General features: G+C 55.6%; 3 protein-coding genes across 3 annotated transcripts; all 3 read left to right on the forward strand.

The window, feature by feature from the left end:
- Nucleotides 1-4,810: 4,810 nt before the first annotated feature.
- LOC144112563 (endothelin-converting enzyme 2-like) lies at nucleotides 4,811-7,219 on the forward strand. The gene has a single exon (XM_077645372.1). It carries the CDS (start codon nucleotides 4,811-4,813, stop codon nucleotides 7,217-7,219), a length of 2,409 nt encoding a protein of 802 aa, XP_077501498.1.
- A 3,684-nt stretch (nucleotides 7,220-10,903) lies between these two features.
- On the forward strand, nucleotides 10,904-13,312 carry LOC144112564 (endothelin-converting enzyme 2-like). The gene has a single exon (XM_077645373.1). The coding sequence runs from the start codon at nucleotides 10,904-10,906 to the stop codon at nucleotides 13,310-13,312; it is 2,409 nt and encodes an 802-aa protein (XP_077501499.1).
- A 3,685-nt stretch (nucleotides 13,313-16,997) lies between these two features.
- LOC144112565 (endothelin-converting enzyme 2-like) lies at nucleotides 16,998-19,406 on the forward strand. The gene has a single exon (XM_077645374.1). The coding sequence runs from the start codon at nucleotides 16,998-17,000 to the stop codon at nucleotides 19,404-19,406; it is 2,409 nt and encodes an 802-aa protein (XP_077501500.1).
- The last annotated feature ends 4,259 nt before the right edge of the window (nucleotides 19,407-23,665 follow it).

Consider the following 23,665-nt stretch of genomic DNA (forward strand, 5'->3'; position numbering starts at 1 on the left):
CTACCCGCTTCACTGGCTCTCCTCAGTGGACGCCATTCTGATGACCATCACTCAGACGGCCATCAACTTCTTCCTGAAGACATCTTGGATCCACGCTGAGAGCCGAGCGGCCGCCGTCGACAAGCTGCGCCGCATGAACACCTCCCTCTGGCCTTCCGACTCCTACCTCAATGCATCGGAGGTGGCCGCCATATTGGAGAACTTCCCTGAGCCCAGAGAGGACGGTGCTGTGTTGCGGTACTGGCTGGACGCGTTGTCGGCTCGCCGAGCGCTCCTTGGCAGGCAGTGGATGTGGCCGACGCCTTCTACCCTGGAGACTTGCAGCCGCCGCGGGCCCTGTTCTGCTACCACTATTACCGAAACGAGCTGGCTGTCTCGCTGCACGCGCTGCGCAGCCCGCTGTTCGTGGAGGGAGTGGGCCTCGCTGTGAACATGGGAGGCCTCGGAGCCCACTACGCCGTTGCCCTGGCCCGGGCGTTCGACCCACGAGGCGTCCTCCTGGACGGTCGCGGTTCCACCTCCGGTCTTTGGTGGGGAAAGTCCTCGTACCGGGACTACGAGCGGAGGACAGCGTGCCCAGCGACTGCCGCCAGTGGAGCCGAAGGAGGTGTGCAGGCCTTCGAGGGAGTCGCTGCCATCGAGATAGCGTACGGGGCCTTCAACGCGTCGCGCTCTATCGCCGACCAGGGTACGCGGACGCATCAGAGGCGGCGCATTTTCCTTGGCCTGTCAGAGGATCAGGCCTTCTTCGTCGCCTTCTGCGAAGCGTCCTGCGCGCGCGGGCCCAGCGAGCGACAACAGCTGTCCTGCACACTGCCGCTGAAGAACTTCCGCGAGTTCGCCACCGCATTTACGTGTCCCGTGGCCTCGCCCATGAATCCAGCGCTACGGTGCGGCTTCTTCGAGGCCAGTGACCAGCGGGCTGCCCGTAAAAATGGGGGTGAGAGTGAAGATGCCGGTAAAAGTGCGTCTACGAATGCGAGTGCGAATGTTGGTGCTGACGGCGCAGTGACGTCCTGGACGAGGCCACCGGCACGCCGGAGTGGCAGTGACGACCAGGATCCGTTGACACTGGCGACGACGGGTCTCGCGGGGCATATGGTTCGACAGCCCCCAGTTTTATGAGAGAATTTTGTGGTGGCTGCTAGCTGCCATATTGTTTAAGCTGTCGTTACTCGAACGAATCGACGCAAGACGTTCGCTGCCAAAAACCATTTGGCTTGAAACAATAAAGTCTGCGCACTTGTGCGCGCAACTGTGCTTCTGTGTTCGTGCTCTTGAAGTAGTAGTAGTAAACACGTTAATTTGGGAAGAGAAAAGGCATAAGGGTGGGGGAGAGATATATTTGGAGTTTCAGTGGTCAACCTAGTCACCAGCATAAACTGTCTATGAACTCATTCTTTTTCTCAGTCAGGAGGGCTCCTATTGCTCTAAACAAAGGCTAGTTATCTTGTGTAGTAAAGGGCTTTTTTCATAGCCCCAGGCGACTTGGCACATCGTGGCGTAGCACCCACACCACACGCACTGCTTCATGTATCAAGAGTCTTGGTTTTAGGTTGAGAATACTGCCTGATGTTGCCAGGTAACAGTAGCTGGGGCCTATAATAATTAGGGTTATATTAAGCCATATACGTGTTTCGTACCATTTGAGGTCGCGTTTCAGGGGAGGTTAAACGCATAAGGCGCCCGCGTGCTGCGCGATGTCAGTGCAGGTTAAAAGATCCCCAGGTCGTCTGAATCATTACCGAGACCTCCACTACGGCACCTCTCCCTTTCTTCCACTGCCTCCTTAATCCCTTCTCTTATGGCGCGGTTCGGGTGTCCACCGAGATGTGAGACAGTTACTGCGTCATTTCATTTCCTCAAAACCAATTTTCAATTTTGTTTTCCTTTCCTCAAACAGATTTTCAATTTTAGTTTCATTTTCGACTTGCCCCAGTACCTCAGTGGTTAGGGCGCTGGGCTAGTGAATCCAGGCCTCCCACTGGTGCCGACTCCAGAGCCGAACTGCTCCTTACCTTATTCTCCTTCATGCCGGCTACCCCGATCAATTCATTATTTCTTGTAAGCTCTGCCGGAAACCGAGGGACTTCCTTCATGTCCTCCTCACATGTCGTACCTTCCCACACCATCCATGCCCAACCATGGCGGAGTCATACAGGGAGACTCTCCTGGCCAGCTCCGCTGCTGCTGACCAGCGCCGGATAATTACCGACACCCTGAAGCGGATAGCCCTCCAAGGGCTGTCCTTTTCCCTGTAAGGGCAGCCCCCTAAGGGCTGCCTCGTGCCATGTTAGGGGGCTTGCCCCCCTCTGTATTTGGCAATAATGTTTCCACCACCACCACTGATCCGGAGCTCCCGAGTTCGAACCCCACCGCGGCGGCCGCGTTTCGAAGGAGGCGTAACGCCAAGGCGCCCGTGTGCTGTGCGACGCCAGCGCACGTCTAAGATCCTTAGGTGGCCGAAACCATTCCGGAGCCCTCCACTACGGCACCTCTTCTCTCAGTCCCTCCTTCATCCCCTCCCCCACGGCGCGGCCCAGGACTCCGCCGAGATGTTAGACAGACACTGCACCATTTCCCTTCCCCAACAGCCAATTATTATTATTATTATTTACACCGGTCCCACCCACTTGGCCCCACCGCGGGCTGCCGACGCGCGCGGGAATTGCCCGGATGGCAGAGCTTCCTGGCCCACCGGAGGGACGCTGCTGACTGGACTCTGCCGTTAGCACCATGACGTCTGGATAAATCTAACCAACAGCCAGCTCTTAACGGACATACGCAGACGTGCGACACGGAGGAGAGCTAGTGTTTCAAAATGTCACTGGAAAGGGCTCGCCAACTTTCCCGCGCGGTTGTAGGTTGTATGTCCTCTTCTGATGTGTATTATATGGCTGAGATGTTAATGAGAACAGGATGTAGCCACTGAGCGAGCTTACTTTCCTCTAAAGTTGTTTCAGGGCCCTTTACATTTTTAACATGGGGGACCAAAAGCATGGGAGCTGTGTATTACTTAACAAAATTTTATATTATATCATTTCAGGGTTAGTTAGGTTTTCTGATCTTTCTATTCTGTGATGTTAAATTATTTAGCTTGGCAAGTGATTCCTCAAAGCGAAACCTAATTTCATGTACGAAATTGACAGTATTGCTCCAATAGCCACTGCAATTGGTGACCACAGGGCGCTGCCTGGCACAGATCACGTGGTCGCAGCGGTGACGTCTCCGGCGGTCGTGGAGAACGCGCCGGTGGGCCGTATGATGTAACGCTCCGTGTACGGCCACGGCACGCAGTATTCTGGCGGCTGCAGGTCGATCGCGCTGGTAGGCGGGCACTCGAACGCCGTTGCGAAGTCACGCATGTGACGCAGCAGCGTGTTGAGCCTGTGGGTGCGCATGCGCGTTCTACAGCCCCGCGAATGCTCCCTGTTAGAAGCTACCTTAAATACCTAGCTTACAAATTCACAGCTCCACAAATGTTCCTCTTCCTCAGAAAGAAGATAGCGGAACTTTCCCTGGTGTTCTTTGTAGTGTTTGGATATTCGCTCTGTGTGTTACGGCGTGTACCGGTGAATTTTGCTTTAGCAAGGGGACTGAGTGAGCACGGACGTAACTATCGCAGGCCAATTGAGGCACCAGCTTCGAATGACGCCACTTGTCTCCAGCCAATGAGAATCATTCGGTCCGGTGACGTCCGTTATTCTAGCCAATGGGAGAATTTTATGACAGATGCCACATTTATTATCTGATACAGTGCCAAGTAGGCATGGGGTTTAATAAAACGCAAGAAATGGCTGAGGAAAATGCTTAGTGCACACTTAAAACTCGTTGTTTGCTATTCGTGCCTGACGTGGTTCGGAGGCAATAGACCGAAGTCGATGAGCTTGCGGTTGGCGTTGGGCGAAAGCACTTCACACATGTACTCTCCGAAGGAGTAAACAAATATGGCTGGTGGTTTAGCATTCCTACGCACGACATATTCTGCGAAAGCAGGCTAGGTCACCCGAATTTTGGTGTTGGGCAAAACCCTTTTTTGGAGTGTCTCAGATACTTTTCGAACGTGGGTCACTTCATTTTTGAATTTCCAGGGGTGGGCCAAGCCAATTTTGGCATTGTCCCAGGTCGCTTCCGAAAGTGGACAAATAATAATAATAATTTGTTTTTGGGGAAGGAAATGGCGCAGTATCTGTCTCATATATCGTTGGACACCTGATCCGCGCCGTATGGGAAGTGATGAGGGAGGGAGTGAAAGAAGAAAGGAAGAAAGGGGTGCCGTAGTGGAGGGCTCCGGAATAATTTCGACCACCTGGGGATCTTTAACGTGCACTGACATCGCACAGCACACGGGCGCCTTAGCGTTTCGCCTCCATCGAAACGCGGCCACCACGGTCGGGTTCGAGCCCGGCTCAGTAGCCGAGCGTTCTAACCACTGAGCCAACGCGGCGGATTCAGATGGAACACCGATGGATATCGCGTTCTGCGAAACCCGGTCCCAAAATCATCAAGAAAACCGTGCTGTGGTTCACCAACACGCTTTGCATAAAAGAACAAATGTATGGCCACGGTCGGTTGATTATCAACGCATCGTATGACATATCAATGCAGCAAATGTGAGCGTACCACGTGAGGAACAGGAAAGAAAGAAGCGGAACCGGCACGAGATGCAAGCGCTTCGTTCGGCAGCACGAGGGACGCCACGCGCACACGAGCAGATCACACGTGCGATTCGAAGCCCCGAGGAGCCATGAAAGGACAGCTGGCTGTTCCACGTCGTCACGAGTGGTGGGCACAAAGAATGTGGTCTCGAATGGCTGGCGAAGGCTGCAAGGCGCCTTCGACGACGAGCGGAGGACTAGACCGGCGCCAAAGGGCGGTGGCTCTAGGTCACCTGCTGTCATCATTACTGGGAGTAGCACTGACGCTCAGCGCCATCACCATCGGCCTGTCTGTGCTCCGTCATCAGAGAGGCTCCGAAGGAAGCGGCGTCTTTGGCATGGGACGCAGCTCGTGGAACACCTGCAACTCCAAGCTCTGCATGGCGCACTTCCGTCGCCTCAAGGACTCCCTGAACCGGAGCACGGCCCCGTGCGGCGACTTTTACCGCTTCGCGTGTGGCGCTTGGCATCCTCGCGCAGCCAAGTCAGAGACCGTCTTCCGAGACCTCCTGGCCGTGGCCCAGCAAGACGCCATCCGGTACCTGGAGGCCGTGAACGACGATTCAAACAAAATGGTGCTGCCAACCGGGAAAGTCCTTTTGCCCGATTCCCGTCCGGTACTGCGCATTAACCGAGCTGAGCGGGCGCACCAGGTCTGCCTGCACAGTGGTAGCAGTACCAAGGATGCCGCTTTGCTGACCGAGTTCCTTGCCGACCGGTCACTGTCCTGGCCTGAGCGCACTACGGCGCCCGCGCAGCCTCTGGACGTACTCCTGGACCTGGACATCAACTGGAACCTGGGCCTGTGGTTCTCGGTTCGTGTCTCACCCATACCGGGCTGCAACCAACGGCAGGTGCGCGTGGGGTCCGGCATCGTGTCCTACGATTGGAAGCGGGCTCTGGACACCATGGTAACGCGGGGAGTGTACAAAGCACGCGTGCGTCGCTTTCACGACGCCCTTCGTGCGAGAAGCTTCGCGGCCATGAGCGACAAGGGAATGAAGGAGCTGCGCCGTTATGAGTCAACGATCGTCCGTGCCCTGTGCGGCTCGGTGTCTGGTGGCCAGAACGAACTGGCCTTCCCGCTGAAGCAGATGCAGAATTTGGCCACTCCTCGCCTGGCCGCCGCCCAGTGGGACACTCTCCTCAACTGGCAGCTCAACAAAGCTCTCAGAGTGACCGAGGCTGACCGCGTCATCGCCACGAGCGTGAAGCTGCTGCAGGCAGTCGACTATCTGCTGAGTTCGCTTCCTGCTGAGGTGGTGCTACACCAGCTGGCATGGTCGCTGGTGCAGATGATCGGATGGATGGCCGACTCGGCACTTCCGGGTCGACCCACGGCGTACGAGATGGAAGATATGCGGAGCGCCGACTGTTTCTGGGTCACACACAGAGCGTTCGGAGTAACCCACCTCTCCGGCTACATAAACACTACCTACCCGCTTCACTGGCTCTCCTCAGTGGACGCCATTCTGATGACCATCACTCAGACGGCCATCAACTTCTTCCTGAAGACATCTTGGATCCACGCTGAGAGCCGAGCGGCCGCCGTCGACAAGCTGCGCCGCATGAACACCTCCCTCTGGCCTTCCGACTCCTACCTCAATGCATCGGAGGTGGCCGCCATATTGGAGAACTTCCCTGAGCCCAGAGAGGACGGTGCTGTGTTGCGGTACTGGCTGGACGCGTTGTCGGCTCGCCGAGCGCTCCTTGGCAGGCAGTGGGATGTGGCCGACGCCTTCTACCCTGGAGACTTGCAGCCGCCGCGGGCCCTGTTCCGCTACCACTATTACCGAAACGAGCTGGCTGTCTCGCTGCACGCGCTGCGCAGCCCGCTGTTCGTGGAGGGAGTGGGCCTCGCTGTGAACATGGGAGGCCTCGGAGCCCACTACGCCGTTGCCCTGGCCCGGGCGTTCGACCCACGAGGCGTCCTCCTGGACGGTCGCGGTTCCACCTCCGGTCTTTGGTGGGGAAAGTCCTCGTACCGGGACTACGAGCGGAGGACAGCGTGCCCAGCGACTGCCGCCAGTGGAGCCGAAGGAGGTGTGCAGGCCTTCGAGGGAGTCGCTGCCATCGAGATAGCGTACGGGGCCTTCAACGCGTCGCGCTCTATCGCCGACCAGGGTACGCGGACGCATCAGAGGCGGCGCATTTTCCTTGGCCTGTCAGAGGATCAGGCCTTCTTCGTCGCCTTCTGCGAAGCGTCCTGCGCGCGCGGGCCCAGCGAGCGACAACAGCTGTCCTGCACACTGCCGCTGAAGAACTTCCGCGAGTTCGCCACCGCATTTACGTGTCCCGTGGCCTCGCCCATGAATCCAGCGCTACGGTGCGGCTTCTTCGAGGCCAGTGACCAGCGGGCTGCCCGTAAAAATGGGGGTGAGAGTGAAGATGCCGGTAAAAGTGCGTCTACGAATGCGAGTGCGAATGTTGGTGCTGACGGCGCAGTGACGTCCTGGACGAGGCCACCGGCACGCCGGAGTGGCAGTGACGACCAGGATCCGTGGACACTGATGACGACGGGTCTCGCGGGGCATATGGTTCGACAGCCCCCAGTTTTATGAGAGAATTTTGTGGTGGCTGCTAGCTGCCATATTGTTTAAGCTGTCGTTACTCGAACGAATCGACGCAAGACGTTCGCTGCCAAAAACCATTTGGCTTGAAACAATAAAGTCTGCGCACTTGTGCGCGCAACTGTGCTTCTGTGTTCGTGCTCTTGAAGTAGTAGTAGTAAACACGTTAATTTGGGAAGAGAAAAGGCATAAGGGTGGGGGAGAGATATATTTGGAGTTTCAGTGGTCAACCTAGTCACCAGCATAAACTGTCTATGAACTCATTCTTTTTCTCAGTCAGGAGGGCTCCTATTGCTCTAAACAAGGGCTAGTTATCTTGTGTAGTAAAGGGCTTTTTTCATAGCCCCAGGCGACTTGGCACATCGTGGCGTAGCACCCACACCACACGCACTGCTTCATGTATCAAGAGTCTTGGTTTTAGGTTGAGAATACTGCCTGATGTTGCCAGGTAACAGTAGCTGGGGCCTATAATAATTAGGGTTATATTAAGCCATATACGTGTTTCGTACCATTTGAGGTCGCGTTTCAGGGGAGGTTAAACGCATAAGGCGCCCGCGTGCTGCGCGATGTCAGTGCAGGTTAAAAGATCCCCAGGTCGTCTGAATCATTACCGAGACCTCCACTACGGCACCTCTCCCTTTCTTCCACTGCCTCCTTAATCCCTTCTCTTATGGCGCGGTTCGGGTGTCCACCGAGATGTGAGACAGTTACTGCGTCATTTCATTTCCTCAAAACCAATTTTCAATTTTGTTTTCCTTTCCTCAAACAGATTTTCAATTTTAGTTTCATTTTCGACTTGCCCCAGTACCTCAGTGGTTAGGGCGCTGGGCTAGTGAATCCAGGCCTCCCACTGGTGCCGACTCCAGACCCGAACTGCTCGTTACCTTATTCTCCTTCATGCCGGCTACCCCGATCAATTCATTATTTCTTGTAAGCTCTGCGGGAAACCGAGGGACTTCCTTCATGACCTCCTCACATGTCGTACCTTCCCACACCATCCATGCCCAACCATGGCGGAGTCATACAGGGAGACTCTCCTGGCCAGCTCCGCTGCTGCTGACCAGCGCCGGATAATTACCGACACCCTGAAGCGGATAGCCCTCCAAGGGCTGTCCTTTTCCCTGTAAGGGCAGCCCCCTAAGGGCTGCCTCGTGCCATGTTAGGGGCTTGCCCCCCTCTGTATTTGGCAATAATGTTTCCACCACCACCACTGATCCGGAGCTCCCGAGTTCGAACCCCACCGCGGCGGCCGCGTTTCGAAGGAGGCGTAACGCCAAGGCGCCCGTGTGCTGTGGGACGCCAGCGCACGTCTAAGATCCTTAGGTGGCCGAAACCATTCCGGAGCCCTCCACTACGGCACCTCTTCTCTCAGTCCCTCCTTCATCCCCTCCCCCACGGCGCGGCCCAGGACTCCGCCGAGATGTTAGACAGACACTGCACCATTTCCCTTCCCCAACAGCCAATTATTATTATTAATATTTACACCGGTCCCACCCACTTGGCCCCACCGCGGGCTGCCGACGCGCGCGGGAATTGCCCGGATGGCAGAGCTTCCTGGCCCACCGGAGGGACGCTGCTGACTGGACTCTGCCGTTAGCACCATGACGTCTGGATAAATCTAACCAACAGCCAGCTCTTAACGGACATACGCAGACGTGCGACACGGAGGAGAGCTAGTGTTTCAAAATGTCACTGGAAAGGGCTCGCCAACTTTCCCGCGCGGTTGTAGGTTGTATGTCCTCTTCTGATGTGTATTATATGGCTGAGATGTTAATGAGAACAGGATGTAGCCACTGAGTGAGCTTACTTTCCTCTAAAGTTGTTTCAGGGCCCTTTACATTTTTAACATGGGGGACCAAAAGCATGCGAGCTGTGTATTACTTAACAAAATTTTATATTATATCATTTCAGGGTTAGTTAGGTTTTCTGATCTTTCTATTCTGTGATGTTAAATTATTTAGCTTGGCAAGTGATTCCTCAAAGCGAAACCTAATTTCATGTACGAAATTGACAGTATTGCTCCAATAGCCACTGCAATTGGTGACCACAGGGCGCTGCCTGGCACAGATCACGTGGTCGCAGCGGTGACGTCTCCGGCGGTCGTGGAGAACGCGCCGTTGGGCCGTATGATGTAACGCTCCGTGTACGGCCACGGCACGCAGTATTCTGGCGGCTGCAGGTCGATCGCGCTGGTAGGCGGGCACTCGAACGCCGTTGCGAAGTCACGCATGTGACGCAGCAGCGTGTTGAGCCTGTGGGTGCGCATGCGCGTTCTACAGCTCCGCGAATGCTCCCTGTTAGAAGCTACCTTAAATACCTAGCTTACAAATTCACAGCTCCACAAATGTTCCTCTTCCTCAGAAAGAAGATAGCGGAACTTTCCCTGGTGTTCTTTGTAGTGTTTGGATATTCGCTCTGTGTGTTACGGCGTGTACCGGTGAATTTTGCTTTAGCAAGGGGACTGAGTGAGCACGGACGTAACTATCGCAGGCCAATTGAGGCACCAGCTTCGAATGACGCCACTTGTCTCCAGCCAATGAGAATCATTCGGTCCGGTGACGTCCTTTATTCTAGCCAATGGGAGAATTTTATGACAGATGCCACATTTATTATCTGATACAGTGCCAAGTAGGCATGGGGTTTAATAAAACGCAAGAAATGGCTGAGGAAAATGCTTAGTGCACACTTAAAACTCGTTGTTTGCTATTCGTGCCTGACGTGGTTCGGAGGCAATAGACCGAAGTCGATGAGCTTGCGGTTGGCGTTGGGCGAAAGCACTTCACACATGTACTCTCCGAAGGAGTAAACAAATATGGCTGGTGGTTTAGCATTCCTACGCACGACATATTCTGCGAAAGCAGGCTAGGTCACCCGAATTTTGGTGTTGGGCAAAACCCTTTTTTGGAGTGTCTCAGATACTTTTCGAACGTGGGTCACTTCATTTTTGAATTTCCAGGGGTGGGCCAAGCCAATTTTGGCATTGTCCCAGGTCGGTTCCGAAAGTGGACAAATAATAATAATAATTTGTTTTTGGGGAAGGAAATGGCGCAGTATCTGTCTCATATATCGTTGGACACCTGATCCGCGCCGTATGGGAAGTGATGAGGGAGGGAGTGAAAGAAGAAAGGAAGAAAGGGGTGCCGTAGTGGAGGGCTCCGGAATAATTTCGACCACCTGGGGATCTTTAACGTGCACTGACATCGCACAGCACACGGGCGCCTTAGCGTTTCGCCTCCATCGAAACGCGGCCACCACGGTCGGGTTCGAACCCGGCTCAGTAGCCGAGCGTTCTAACCACTGAGCCAACGCGGCGGATTCAGATGGAACACCGATGGATATCGCGTTCTGCGAAACCCGCTCCCAAAATCATCAAGAAAACCGTGCTGTGGTTCACCAACACGCTTTGCATAAAAGAACAAATGTATGGCCACGGTCGGTTGATTATCAACGCATCGTATGACATATCAATGCAGCAAATGTGAGCGTACCACGTGAGGAACAGGAAAGAAAGAAGCGGAACCGGCACGAGATGCAAGCGCTTCGTTCGGCAGCACGAGGGACGCCACGCGCACACGAGCAGATCACACGTGCGATTCGAAGCCCCGAGGAGCCATGAAAGGACAGCTGGCTGTTCCACGTCGTCACGAGTGGTGGGCACAAAGAATGTGGTCTCGAATGGCTGGCGAAGGCTGCAAGGCGCCTTCGACGACGAGCGGAGGACTAGACCGGCGCCAAAGGGCGGTGGCTCTAGGTCACCTGCTGTCATCATTACTGGGAGTAGCACTGACGCTCAGCGCCATCACCATCGGCCTGTCTGTGCTCCGTCATCAGAGAGGCTCCGAAGGAAGCGGCGTCTTTGGCATGGGACGCAGCTCGTGGAACACCTGCAACTCCAAGCTCTGCATGGCGCACTTCCGTCGCCTCAAGGACTCCCTGAACCGGAGCACGGCCCCGTGCGGCGACTTTTACCGCTTCGCGTGTGGCGCTTGGCATCCTCGCGCAGCCAAGTCAGAGACCGTCTTCCGAGACCTCCTGGCCGTGGCCCAGCAAGACGCCATCCGGTACCTGGAGGCCGTGAACGACGCCTCAAACAAAATGGTGCTGCCAACCGGGAAAGTCCTTTTGCCCGATTCCCGTCCGGTACTGCGCATTAACCGAGCTGAGCGGGCGCACCAGGTCTGCCTGCACAGTGGTAGCAGTACCAAGGATGCCGCTTTGCTGACCGAGTTCCTTGCCGACCGGTCACTGTCCTGGCCTGAGCGCACTACGGCGCCCGCGCAGCCTCTGGACGTACTCCTGGACCTGGACATCAACTGGAACCTGGGCCTGTGGTTCTCGGTTCGTGTCTCACCCATACCGGGCTGCAACCAACGGCAGGTGCGCGTGGGGTCCGGCATCGTGTCCTACGATTGGAAGCGGGCTCTGGACACCATGGTAACGCGGGGAGTGTACAAAGCACGCGTGCGTCGCTTTCACGACGCCCTTCGTGCGAGAAGCTTCGCGGCCATGAGCGACAAGGGAATGAAGGAGCTGCGCCGTTATGAGTCAACGATCGTCCGTGCCCTGTGCGGCTCGGTGTCTGGTGGCCAGAACGAACTGGCCTTCCCGCTGAAGCAGATGCAGAATTTGGCCACTCCTCGCCTGGCCGCCGCCCAGTGGGACACTCTCCTCAACTGGCAGCTCAACAAAGCTCTCAGAGTGACCGAGGCTGACCGCGTCATCGCCACGAGCGTGAAGCTGCTGCAGGCAGTCGACTATCTGCTGAGTTCGCTTCCTGCTGAGGTGGTGCTACACCAGCTGGCATGGTCGCTGGTGCATATGATCGGATGGATGGCCGACTCGGCACTTCCGGGTCGACCCACGGCGTACGAGATGGAAGATATGCGGAGCGCCGACTGTTTCTGGGTCACACACAGAGCGTTCGGAGTAACCCACCTCTCCGGCTACATAAACACTACCTACCCGCTTCACTGGCTCTCCTCAGTGGACGCCATTCTGATGACCATCACTCAGACGGCCATCAACTTCTTCCTGAAGACATCTTGGATCCACGCTGAGAGCCGAGCGGCCGCCGTCGACAAGCTGCGCCGCATGAACACCTCCCTCTGGCCTTCCGACTCCTACCTCAATGCATCGGAGGTGGCCGCCATATTGGAGAACTTCCCTGAGCCCAGAGAGGACGGTGCTGTGTTGCGGTACTGGCTGGACGCGTTGTCGGCTCGCCGAGCGCTCCTTGGCAGGCAGTGGGATGTGGCCGACGCCTTCTACCCTGGAGACTTGCAGCCGCCGCGGGCCCTGTTCCGCTACCACTATTACCGAAACGAGCTGGCTGTCTCGCTGCACGCGCTGCGCAGCCCGCTGTTCGTGGAGGGAGTGGGCCTCGCTGTGAACATGGGAGGCCTCGGAGCCCACTACGCCGTTGCCCTGGCCCGGGTGTTCGACCCACGAGGCGTCCTCCTGGACGGTCGCGGTTCCACCTCCGGTCTTTGGTGGGGAAAGTCCTCGTACCGGGACTACGAGCGGAGGACAGCGTGCCCAGCGACTGCCGCCAGTGGAGCCGAAGGAGGTGTGCAGGCCTTCGAGGGAGTCGCTGCCATCGAGATAGCGTACGGGGCCTTCAACGCGTCGCGCTCTATCGCCGACCAGGGTACGCGGACGCATCAGAGGCGGCGCATTTTCCTTGGCCTGTCAGAGGATCAGGCCTTCTTCGTCGCCTTCTGCGAAGCGTCCTGCGCGCGCGGGCCCAGCGAGCGACAACAGCTGTCCTGCACACTGCCGCTGAAGAACTTCCGCGAGTTCGCCACCGCAATTACGTGTCCCGTGGCCTCGCCCATGAATCCAGCGCTACGGTGCGGCTTCTTCGAGGCCAGTGACCAGCGGGCTGCCCGTAAAAATGGGGGTGAGAGTGAAGATGCCGGTAAAAGTGCGTCTACGAATGCGAGTGCGAATGTTGGTGCTGACGGCGCAGTGACGTCCTGGACGAGGCCACCGGCACGCCGGAGTGGCAGTGACGACCAGGATCCGTTGACACTGGCGACGAGGGGTCTCGCGGGGCATATGGTTCGACAGCCCCCAGTTTTATGAGAGAATTTTGTGGTGGCTGCTAGCTGCCATATTGTTTAAGCTGTCGTTACTCGAACGAATCGACGCAAGACGTTCGCTGCAAAAAACCATTTGGCTTGAAACAATAAAGTCTGCGCACTTGTGCGCGCAACTGTGCTTCTGTGTTCGTGCTCTTGAAGTAGTAGTAGTAAACACGTTAATTTGGGAAGAGAAAAGGCATAAGGGAGGGGGAGAGATATATTTGGAGTTTCAGTGGTCAACCTAGTCAGCAGCATAAACTGTCTATGAACTCATTCTTTTTCTCAGTCAGGAGGGCTCCTATTGCTCTAAACAAGGGCTAGTTATCTTGTGTAGTAAAGGGCTTTTTTCATAGCCCCAGGCGACTTGGCACATCGTGGCGTAGCACCCACACCACACGCACTGTTTCATGTATCAAGAGTCTTGGTTTTAGGTTGAGAATACTGCCTGATGTTGCCAGGTAACAGTAGCTGGGGCCTATAATAATTAGGGTTATATTAAGCCATATACGTGTTTCGTACCATTTGAGGTCGCGTTTCAGGGGAGGTTAAACGCATAAGGCGCCCGCGTGCTGCGCGATGTCAGTGCAGGTTAAAAGATCCCCAGGTCGTCTGAATCATTACCGAGACCTCCACTACGGCACCTCTCCCTTTCTTCCACTGCCTCCTTAATCCCTTCTCTTATGGCGCGGTTCGGGTGTCCACCGAGATGTGAGACAGTTACTGCGTCATTTCATTTCCTCAAAACCAATTTTCAATTTTGTTTTCCTTTCCTCAAACAGATTTTCAATTTTAGTTTCATTTTCGACTTGCCCCAGTACCTCAGTGGTTAGGGCGCTGGGCTAGTGAATCCAGGCCTCCCACTGGTGCCGACTCCAGAGCCGAACTGCTCCTTACCTTATTCTCCTTCATGCCGGCTACCCCGATCAATTCATTATTTCTTGTAAGCTCTGCCGGAAACCGAGGGACTTCCTTCATGTCCTCCTCACATGTCGTACCTTCCCACACCATCCATGCCCAACCATGGCGGAGTCATACAGGGAGACTCTCCTGGCCAGCTCCGCTGCTGCTGACCAGCGCCGGATAATTACCGACACCCTGAAGCGGATAGCCCTCCAAGGGCTGTCCTTTTCCCTGTAAGGGCAGCCCCCTAAGGGCTGCCTCGTGCCATGTTAGGGGGCTTGCCCCCCTCTGTATTTGGCAATAATGTTTCCACCACCACCACTGATCCGGAGCTCCCGAGTTCGAACCCCACCGCGGCGGCCGCGTTTCGAAGGAGGCGTAACGCCAAGGCGCCCGTGTGCTGTGCGACGCCAGCGCACGTCTAAGATCCTTAGGTGGCCGAAACCATTCCGGAGCCCTCCACTACGGCACCTCTTCTCTCAGTCCCTCCTTCATCCCCTCCCCCACGGCGCGGCCCAGGACTCCGCCGAGATGTTAGACAGACACTGCACCATTTCCCTTCCCCAACAGCCAATTATTATTATTATTATTTACACCGGTCCCACCCACTTGGCCCCACCGCGGGCTGCCGACGCGCGCGGGAATTGCCCGGATGGCAGAGCTTCCTGGCCCACCGGAGGGACGCTGCTGACTGGACTCTGCCGTTAGCACCATGACGTCTGGATAAATCTAACCAACAGCCAGCTCTTAACGGACATACGCAGACGTGCGACACGGAGGAGAGCTAGTGTTTCAAAATGTCACTGGAAAGGGCTCGCCAACTTTCCCGCGCGGTTGTAGGTTGTATGTCCTCTTCTGATGTGTATTATATGGCTGAGATGTTAATGAGAACAGGATGTAGCCACTGAGCGAGCTTACTTTCCTCTAAAGTTGTTTCAGGGCCCTTTACATTTTTAACATGGGGGACCAAAAGCATGGGAGCTGTGTATTACTTAACAAAATTTTATATTATATCATTTCAGGGTTAGTTAGGTTTTCTGATCTTTCTATTCTGTGATGTTAAATTATTTAGCTTGGCAAGTGATTCCTCAAAGCGAAACCTAATTTCATGTACGAAATTGACAGTATTGCTCCAATAGCCACTGCAATTGGTGACCACAGGGCGCTGCCTGGCACAGATCACGTGGTCGCAGCGGTGACGTCTCCGGCGGTCGTGGAGAACGCGCCGGTGGGCCGTATGATGTAACGCTCCGTGTACGGCCACGGCACGCAGTATTCTGGCGGCTGCAGGTCGATCGCGCTGGTAGGCGGGCACTCGAACGCCGTTGCGAAGTCACGCATGTGACGCAGCAGCGTGTTGAGCCTGTGGGTGCGCATGCGCGTTCTACAGCCCCGCGAATGCTCCCTGTTAGAAGCTACCTTAAATACCTAGCTTACAAATTCACAGCTCCACAAATGTTCCTCTTCCTCAGAAAGAAGATAGCGGAACTTTCCCTGGTGTTCTTTGTAGTGTTTGGATATTCGCTCTGTGTGTTACGGCGTGTACCGGTGAATTTTGCTTTAGCAAGGGGACTGAGTGAGCACGGACGTAACTATCGCAGGCCAATTGAGGCACCAGCTTCGAATGACGCCACTTGTCTCCAGCCAATGAGAATCATTCGGTCCGGTGACGTCCGTTATTCTAGCCAATGGGAGAATTTTATGACAGATGCGACATTTATTATCTGATACAGTGCCAAGTAGGCATGGGGTTTAATAAAACGCAAGAAATGGCTGAGGAAAATGCTTAGTGCACACTTAAAACTCGTTGTTTGCTATTCGTGCCTGACGTGGTTCGGAGGCAATAGACCGAAGTCGATGAGCTTGCGGTTGGCGTTGGGCGAAAGCACTTCACACATGTACTCTCCGAAGGAGTAAACAAATATGGCTGGTGGTTTAGCATTCCTACGCACGACATATTCTGCGAAAGCAGGCTAGGTCACCCGAATTTTGGTGTTGGGCAAAACCCTTTTTTGGAGTGTCTCAGATACTTTTCGAACGTGGGTCACTTCATTTTTGAATTTCCAGGGGTGGGCCAAGCCAATTTTGGCATTGTCCCAGGTCGCTTCCGAAAGTGGACAAATAATAATAATAATTTGTTTTTGGGGAAGGAAATGGCGCAGTATCTGTCTCATATATCGTTGGACACCTGATCCGCGCCGTATGGGAAGTGATGAGGGAGGGAGTGAAAGAAGAAAGGAAGAAAGGGGTGCCGTAGTGGAGGGCTCCGGAATAATTTCGACCACCTGGGGATCTTTAACGTGCACTGACATCGCACAGCACACGGGCGCCTTAGCGTTTCGCCTCCATCGAAACGCGGCCACCACGGTCGGGTTCGAGCCCGGCTCAGTAGCCGAGCGTTCTAACCACTGAGCCAACGCGGCGGATTCAGATGGAACACCGATGGATATCGCGTTCTGCGAAACCCGGTCCCAAAATCATCAAGAAAACCGTGCTGTGGTTCACCAACACGCTTTGCATAAAAGAACAAATGTATGGCCACGGTCGGTTGATTATCAACGCATCGTATGACATATCAATGCAGCAAATGTGAGCGTACCACGTGAGGAACAGGAAAGAAAGAAGCGGAACCGGCACGAGATGCAAGCGCTTCGTTCGGCAGCACGAGGGACGCCACGCGCACACGAGCAGATCACACGTGCGATTCGAAGCCCCGAGGAGCCATGAAAGGACAGCTGGCTGTTCCACGTCGTCACGAGTGGTGGGCACAAAGAATGTGGTCTCGAATGGCTGGCGAAGGCTGCAAGGCGCCTTCGACGACGAGCGGAGGACTAGACCGGCGCCAAAGGGCGGTGGCTCTAGGTCACCTGCTGTCATCATTACTGGGAGTAGCACTGACGCTCAGCGCCATCACCATCGGCCTGTCTGTGCTCCGTCATCAGAGAGGCTCCGAAGGAAGCGGCGTCTTTGGCATGGGACGCAGCTCGTGGAACACCTGCAACTCCAAGCTCTGCATGGCGCACTTCCGTCGCCTCAAGGACTCCCTGAACCGGAGCACGGCCCCGTGCGGCGACTTTTACCGCTTCGCGTGTGGCGCTTGGCATCCTCGCGCAGCCAAGTCAGAGACCGTCTTCCGAGACCTCCTGGCCGTGGCCCAGCAAGACGCCATCCGGTACCTGGAGGCCGTGAACGACGATTCAAACAAAATGGTGCTGCCAACCGGGAAAGTCCTTTTGCCCGATTCCCGTCCGGTACTGCGCATTAACCGAGCTGAGCGGGCGCACCAGGTCTGCCTGCACAGTGGTAGCAGTACCAAGGATGCCGCTTTGCTGACCGAGTTCCTTGCCGACCGGTCACTGTCCTGGCCTGAGCGCACTACGGCGCCCGCGCAGCCTCTGGACGTACTCCTGGACCTGGACATCAACTGGAACCTGGGCCTGTGGTTCTCGGTTCGTGTCTCACCCATACCGGGCTGCAACCAACGGCAGGTGCGCGTGGGGTCCGGCATCGTGTCCTACGATTGGAAGCGGGCTCTGGACACCATGGTAACGCGGGGAGTGTACAAAGCACGCGTGCGTCGCTTTCACGACGCCCTTCGTGCGAGAAGCTTCGCGGCCATGAGCGACAAGGGAATGAAGGAGCTGCGCCGTTATGAGTCAACGATCGTCCGTGCCCTGTGCGGCTCGGTGTCTGGTGGCCAGAACGAACTGGCCTTCCCGCTGAAGCAGATGCAGAATTTGGCCACTCCTCGCCTGGCCGCCGCCCAGTGGGACACTCTCCTCAACTGGCAGCTCAACAAAGCTCTCAGAGTGACCGAGGCTGACCGCGTCATCGCCACGAGCGTGAAGCTGCTGCAGGCAGTCGACTATCTGCTGAGTTCGCTTCCTGCTGAGGTGGTGCTACACCAGCTGGCATGGTCGCTGGTGCAGATGATCGGATGGATGGCCGACTCGGCACTTCCGGGTCGACCCACGGCGTACGAGATGGAAGATATGCGGAGCGCCGACTGTTTCTGGGTCACACACAGAGCGTTCGGAGTAACCCACCTCTCCGGCTACATAAACACTACCTACCCGCTTCACTGGCTCTCCTCAGTGGACGCCATTCTGATGACCATCACTCAGACGGCCATCAACTTCTTCCTGAAGACATCTTGGATCCACGCTGAGAGCCGAGCGGCCGCCGTCGACAAGCTGCGCCGCATGAACACCTCCCTCTGGCCTTCCGACTCCTACCTCAATGCATCGGAGGTGGCCGCCATATTGGAGAACTTCCCTGAGCCCAGAGAGGACGGTGCTGTGTTGCGGTACTGGCTGGACGCGTTGTCGGCTCGCCGAGCGCTCCTTGGCAGGCAGTGGGATGTGGCCGACGCCTTCTACCCTGGAGACTTGCAGCCGCCGCGGGCCCTGTTCCGCTACCACTATTACCGAAACGAGCTGGCTGTCTCGCTGCACGCGCTGCGCAGCCCGCTGTTCGTGGAGGGAGTGGGCCTCGCTGTGAACATGGGAGGCCTCGGAGCCCACTACGCCGTTGCCCTGGCCCGGGCGTTCGACCCACGAGGCGTCCTCCTGGACGGTCGCGGTTCCACCTCCGGTCTTTGGTGGGGAAAGTCCTCGTACCGGGACTACGAGCGGAGGACAGCGTGCCCAGCGACTGCCGCCAGTGGAGCCGAAGGAGGTGTGCAGGCCTTCGAGGGAGTCGCTGCCATCGAGATAGCGTACGGGGCCTTCAACGCGTCGCGCTCTATCGCCGACCAGGGTACGCGGACGCATCAGAGGCGGCGCATTTTCCTTGGCCTGTCAGAGGATCAGGCCTTCTTCGTCGCCTTCTGCGAAGCGTCCTGCGCGCGCGGGCCCAGCGAGCGACAACAGCTGTCCTGCACACTGCCGCTGAAGAACTTCCGCGAGTTCGCCACCGCATTTACGTGTCCCGTGGCCTCGCCCATGAATCCAGCGCTACGGTGCGGCTTCTTCGAGGCCAGTGACCAGCGGGCTGCCCGTAAAAATGGGGGTGAGAGTGAAGATGCCGGTAAAAGTGCGTCTACGAATGCGAGTGCGAATGTTGGTGCTGACGGCGCAGTGACGTCCTGGACGAGGCCACCGGCACGCCGGAGTGGCAGTGACGACCAGGATCCGTGGACACTGATGACGACGGGTCTCGCGGGGCATATGGTTCGACAGCCCCCAGTTTTATGAGAGAATTTTGTGGTGGCTGCTAGCTGCCATATTGTTTAAGCTGTCGTTACTCGAACGAATCGACGCAAGACGTTCGCTGCCAAAAACCATTTGGCTTGAAACAATAAAGTCTGCGCACTTGTGCGCGCAACTGTGCTTCTGTGTTCGTGCTCTTGAAGTAGTAGTAGTAAACACGTTAATTTGGGAAGAGAAAAGGCATAAGGGTGGGGGAGAGATATATTTGGAGTTTCAGTGGTCAACCTAGTCACCAGCATAAACTGTCTATGAACTCATTCTTTTTCTCAGTCAGGAGGGCTCCTATTGCTCTAAACAAGGGCTAGTTATCTTGTGTAGTAAAGGGCTTTTTTCATAGCCCCAGGCGACTTGGCACATCGTGGCGTAGCACCCACACCACACGCACTGCTTCATGTATCAAGAGTCTTGGTTTTAGGTTGAGAATACTGCCTGATGTTGCCAGGTAACAGTAGCTGGGGCCTATAATAATTAGGGTTATATTAAGCCATATACGTGTTTCGTACCATTTGAGGTCGCGTTTCAGGGGAGGTTAAACGCATAAGGCGCCCGCGTGCTGCGCGATGTCAGTGCAGGTTAAAAGATCCCCAGGTCGTCTGAATCATTACCGAGACCTCCACTACGGCACCTCTCCCTTTCTTCCACTGCCTCCTTAATCCCTTCTCTTATGGCGCGGTTCGGGTGTCCACCGAGATGTGAGACAGTTACTGCGTCATTTCATTTCCTCAAAACCAATTTTCAATTTTGTTTTCCTTTCCTCAAACAGATTTTCAATTTTAGTTTCATTTTCGACTTGCCCCAGTACCTCAGTGGTTAGGGCGCTGGGCTAGTGAATCCAGGCCTCCCACTGGTGCCGACTCCAGACCCGAACTGCTCGTTACCTTATTCTCCTTCATGCCGGCTACCCCGATCAATTCATTATTTCTTGTAAGCTCTGCGGGAAACCGAGGGACTTCCTTCATGACCTCCTCACATGTCGTACCTTCCCACACCATCCATGCCCAACCATGGCGGAGTCATACAGGGAGACTCTCCTGGCCAGCTCCGCTGCTGCTGACCAGCGCCGGATAATTACCGACACCCTGAAGCGGATAGCCCTCCAAGGGCTGTCCTTTTCCCTGTAAGGGCAGCCCCCTAAGGGCTGCCTCGTGCCATGTTAGGGGCTTGCCCCCCTCTGTATTTGGCAATAATGTTTCCACCACCACCACTGATCCGGAGCTCCCGAGTTCGAACCCCACCGCGGCGGCCGCGTTTCGAAGGAGGCGTAACGCCAAGGCGCCCGTGTGCTGTGCGACGCCAGCGCACGTCTAAGATCCTTAGGTGGCCGAAACCATTCCGGAGCCCTCCACTACGGCACCTCTTCTCTCAGTCCCTCCTTCATCCCCTCCCCCACGGCGCGGCCCAGGACTCCGCCGAGATGTTAGACAGACACTGCACCATTTCCCTTCCCCAACAGCCAATTATTATTATTAATATTTACACCGGTCCCACCCACTTGGCCCCACCGCGGGCTGCCGACGCGCGCGGGAATTGCCCGGATGGCAGAGCTTCCTGGCCCACCGGAGGGACGCTGCTGACTGGACTCTGCCGTTAGCACCATGACGTCTGGATAAATCTAACCAACAGCCAGCTCTTAACGGACATACGCAGACGTGCGACACGGAGGAGAGCTAGTGTTTCAAAATGTCACTGGAAAGGGCTCGCCAACTTTCCCGCGCGGTTGTAGGTTGTATGTCCTCTTCTGATGTGTATTATATGGCTGAGATGTTAATGAGAACAGGATGTAGCCACTGAGCGAGCTTACTTTCCTCTAAAGTTGTTTCAGGGCCCTTTACATTTTTAACATGGGGGACCAAAAGCATGCGAGCTGTGTATTACTTAACAAAATTTTATATTATATCATTTCAGGGTTAGTTAGGTTTTCTGATCTTTCTATTCTGTGATGTTAAATTATTTAGCTTGGCAAGTGATTCCTCAAAGCGAAACCTAATTTCATGTACGAAATTGACAGTATTGCTCCAATAGCCACTGCAATTGGTGACCACAGGGCGCTGCCTGGCACAGATCACGTGGTCGCAGCGGTGACGTCTCCGGCGGTCGTGGAGAACGCGCCGTTGGGCCGTATGATGTAACGCTCCGTGTACGGCCACGGCACGCAGTATTCTGGCGGCTGCAGGTCGATCGCGCTGGTAGGCGGGCACTCGAACGCCGTTGCGAAGTCACGCATGTGACGCAGCAGCGTGTTGAGCCTGTGGGTGCGCATGCGCGTTCTACAGCTCCGCGAATGCTCCCTGTTAGAAGCTACCTTAAATACCTAGCTTACAAATTCACAGCTCCACAAATGTTCCTCTTCCTCAGAAAGAAGATAGCGGAACTTTCCCTGGTGTTCTTTGTAGTGTTTGGATATTCGCTCTGTGTGTTACGGCGTGTACCGGTGAATTTTGCTTTAGCAAGGGGACTGAGTGAGCACGGACGTAACTATCGCAGGCCAATTGAGGCACCAGCTTCGAATGACGCCACTTGTCTCCAGCCAATGAGAATCATTCGGTCCGGTGACGTCCTTTATTCTAGCCAATGGGAGAATTTTATGACAGATGCCACATTTATTATCTGATACAGTGCCAAGTAGGCATGGGGTTTAATAAAACGCAAGAAATGGCTGAGGAAAATGCTTAGTGCACACTTAAAACTCGTTGTTTGCTATTCGTGCCTGACGTGGTTCGGAGGCAATAGACCGAAGTCGATGAGCTTGCGGTTGGCGTTGGGCGAAAGCACTTCACACATGTACTCTCCGAAGGAGTAAACAAATATGGCTGGTGGTTTAGCATTCCTACGCACGACATATTCTGCGAAAGCAGGCTAGGTCACCCGAATTTTGGTGTTGGGCAAAACCCTTTTTTGGAGTGTCTCAGATACTTTTCGAACGTGGGTCACTTCATTTTTGAATTTCCAGGGGTGGGCCAAGCCAATTTTGGCATTGTCCCAGGTCGGTTCCGAAAGTGGACAAATAATAATAATAATTTGTTTTTGGGGAAGGAAATGGCGCAGTATCTGTCTCATATATCGTTGGACACCTGATCCGCGCCGTATGGGAAGTGATGAGGGAGGGAGTGAAAGAAGAAAGGAAGAAAGGGGTGCCGTAGTGGAGGGCTCCGGAATAATTTCGACCACCTGGGGATCTTTAACGTGCACTGACATCGCACAGCACACGGGCGCCTTAGCGTTTCGCCTCCATCGAAACGCGGCCACCACGGTCGGGTTCGAACCCGGCTCAGTAGCCGAGCGTTCTAACCACTGAGCCAACGCGGCGGATTCAGATGGAACACCGATGGATATCGCGTTCTGCGAAACCCGCTCCCAAAATCATCAAGAAAACCGTGCTGTGGTTCACCAACACGCTTTGCATAAAAGAACAAATGTATGGCCACGGTCGGTTGATTATCAACGCATCGTATGACATATCAATGCAGCAAATGTGAGCGTACCACGTGAGGAACAGGAAAGAAAGAAGCGGAACCGGCACGAGATGCAAGCGCTTCGTTCGGCAGCACGAGGGACGCCACGCGCACACGAGCAGATCACACGTGCGATTCGAAGCCCCGAGGAGCCATGAAAGGACAGCTGGCTGTTCCACGTCGTCACGAGTGGTGGGCACAAAGAATGTGGTCTCGAATGGCTGGCGAAGGCTGCAAGGCGCCTTCGACGACGAGCGGAGGACTAGACCGGCGCCAAAGGGCGGTGGCTCTAGGTCACCTGCTGTCATCATTACTGGGAGTAGCACTGACGCTCAGCGCCATCACCATCGGCCTGTCTGTGCTCCGTCATCAGAGAGGCTCCGAAGGAAGCGGCGTCTTTGGCATGGGACGCAGCTCGTGGAACACCTGCAACTCCAAGCTCTGCATGGCGCACTTCCGTCGCCTCAAGGACTCCCTGAACCGGAGCACGGCCCCGTGCGGCGACTTTTACCGCTTCGCGTGTGGCGCTTGGCATCCTCGCGCAGCCAAGTCAGAGACCGTCTTCCGAGACCTCCTGGCCGTGGCCCAGCAAGACGCCATCCGGTACCTGGAGGCCGTGAACGACGCCTCAAACAAAATGGTGCTGCCAACCGGGAAAGTCCTTTTGCCCGATTCCCGTCCGGTACTGCGCATTAACCGAGCTGAGCGGGCGCACCAGGTCTGCCTGCACAGTGGTAGCAGTACCAAGGATGCCGCTTTGCTGACCGAGTTCCTTGCCGACCGGTCACTGTC

Source organism: Amblyomma americanum, unplaced genomic scaffold (genome assembly GCF_052857255.1).
Source record: "Amblyomma americanum isolate KBUSLIRL-KWMA unplaced genomic scaffold, ASM5285725v1 scaffold_414, whole genome shotgun sequence".
NCBI lineage: Eukaryota > Metazoa > Arthropoda > Arachnida > Ixodida > Ixodidae > Amblyomma > Amblyomma americanum.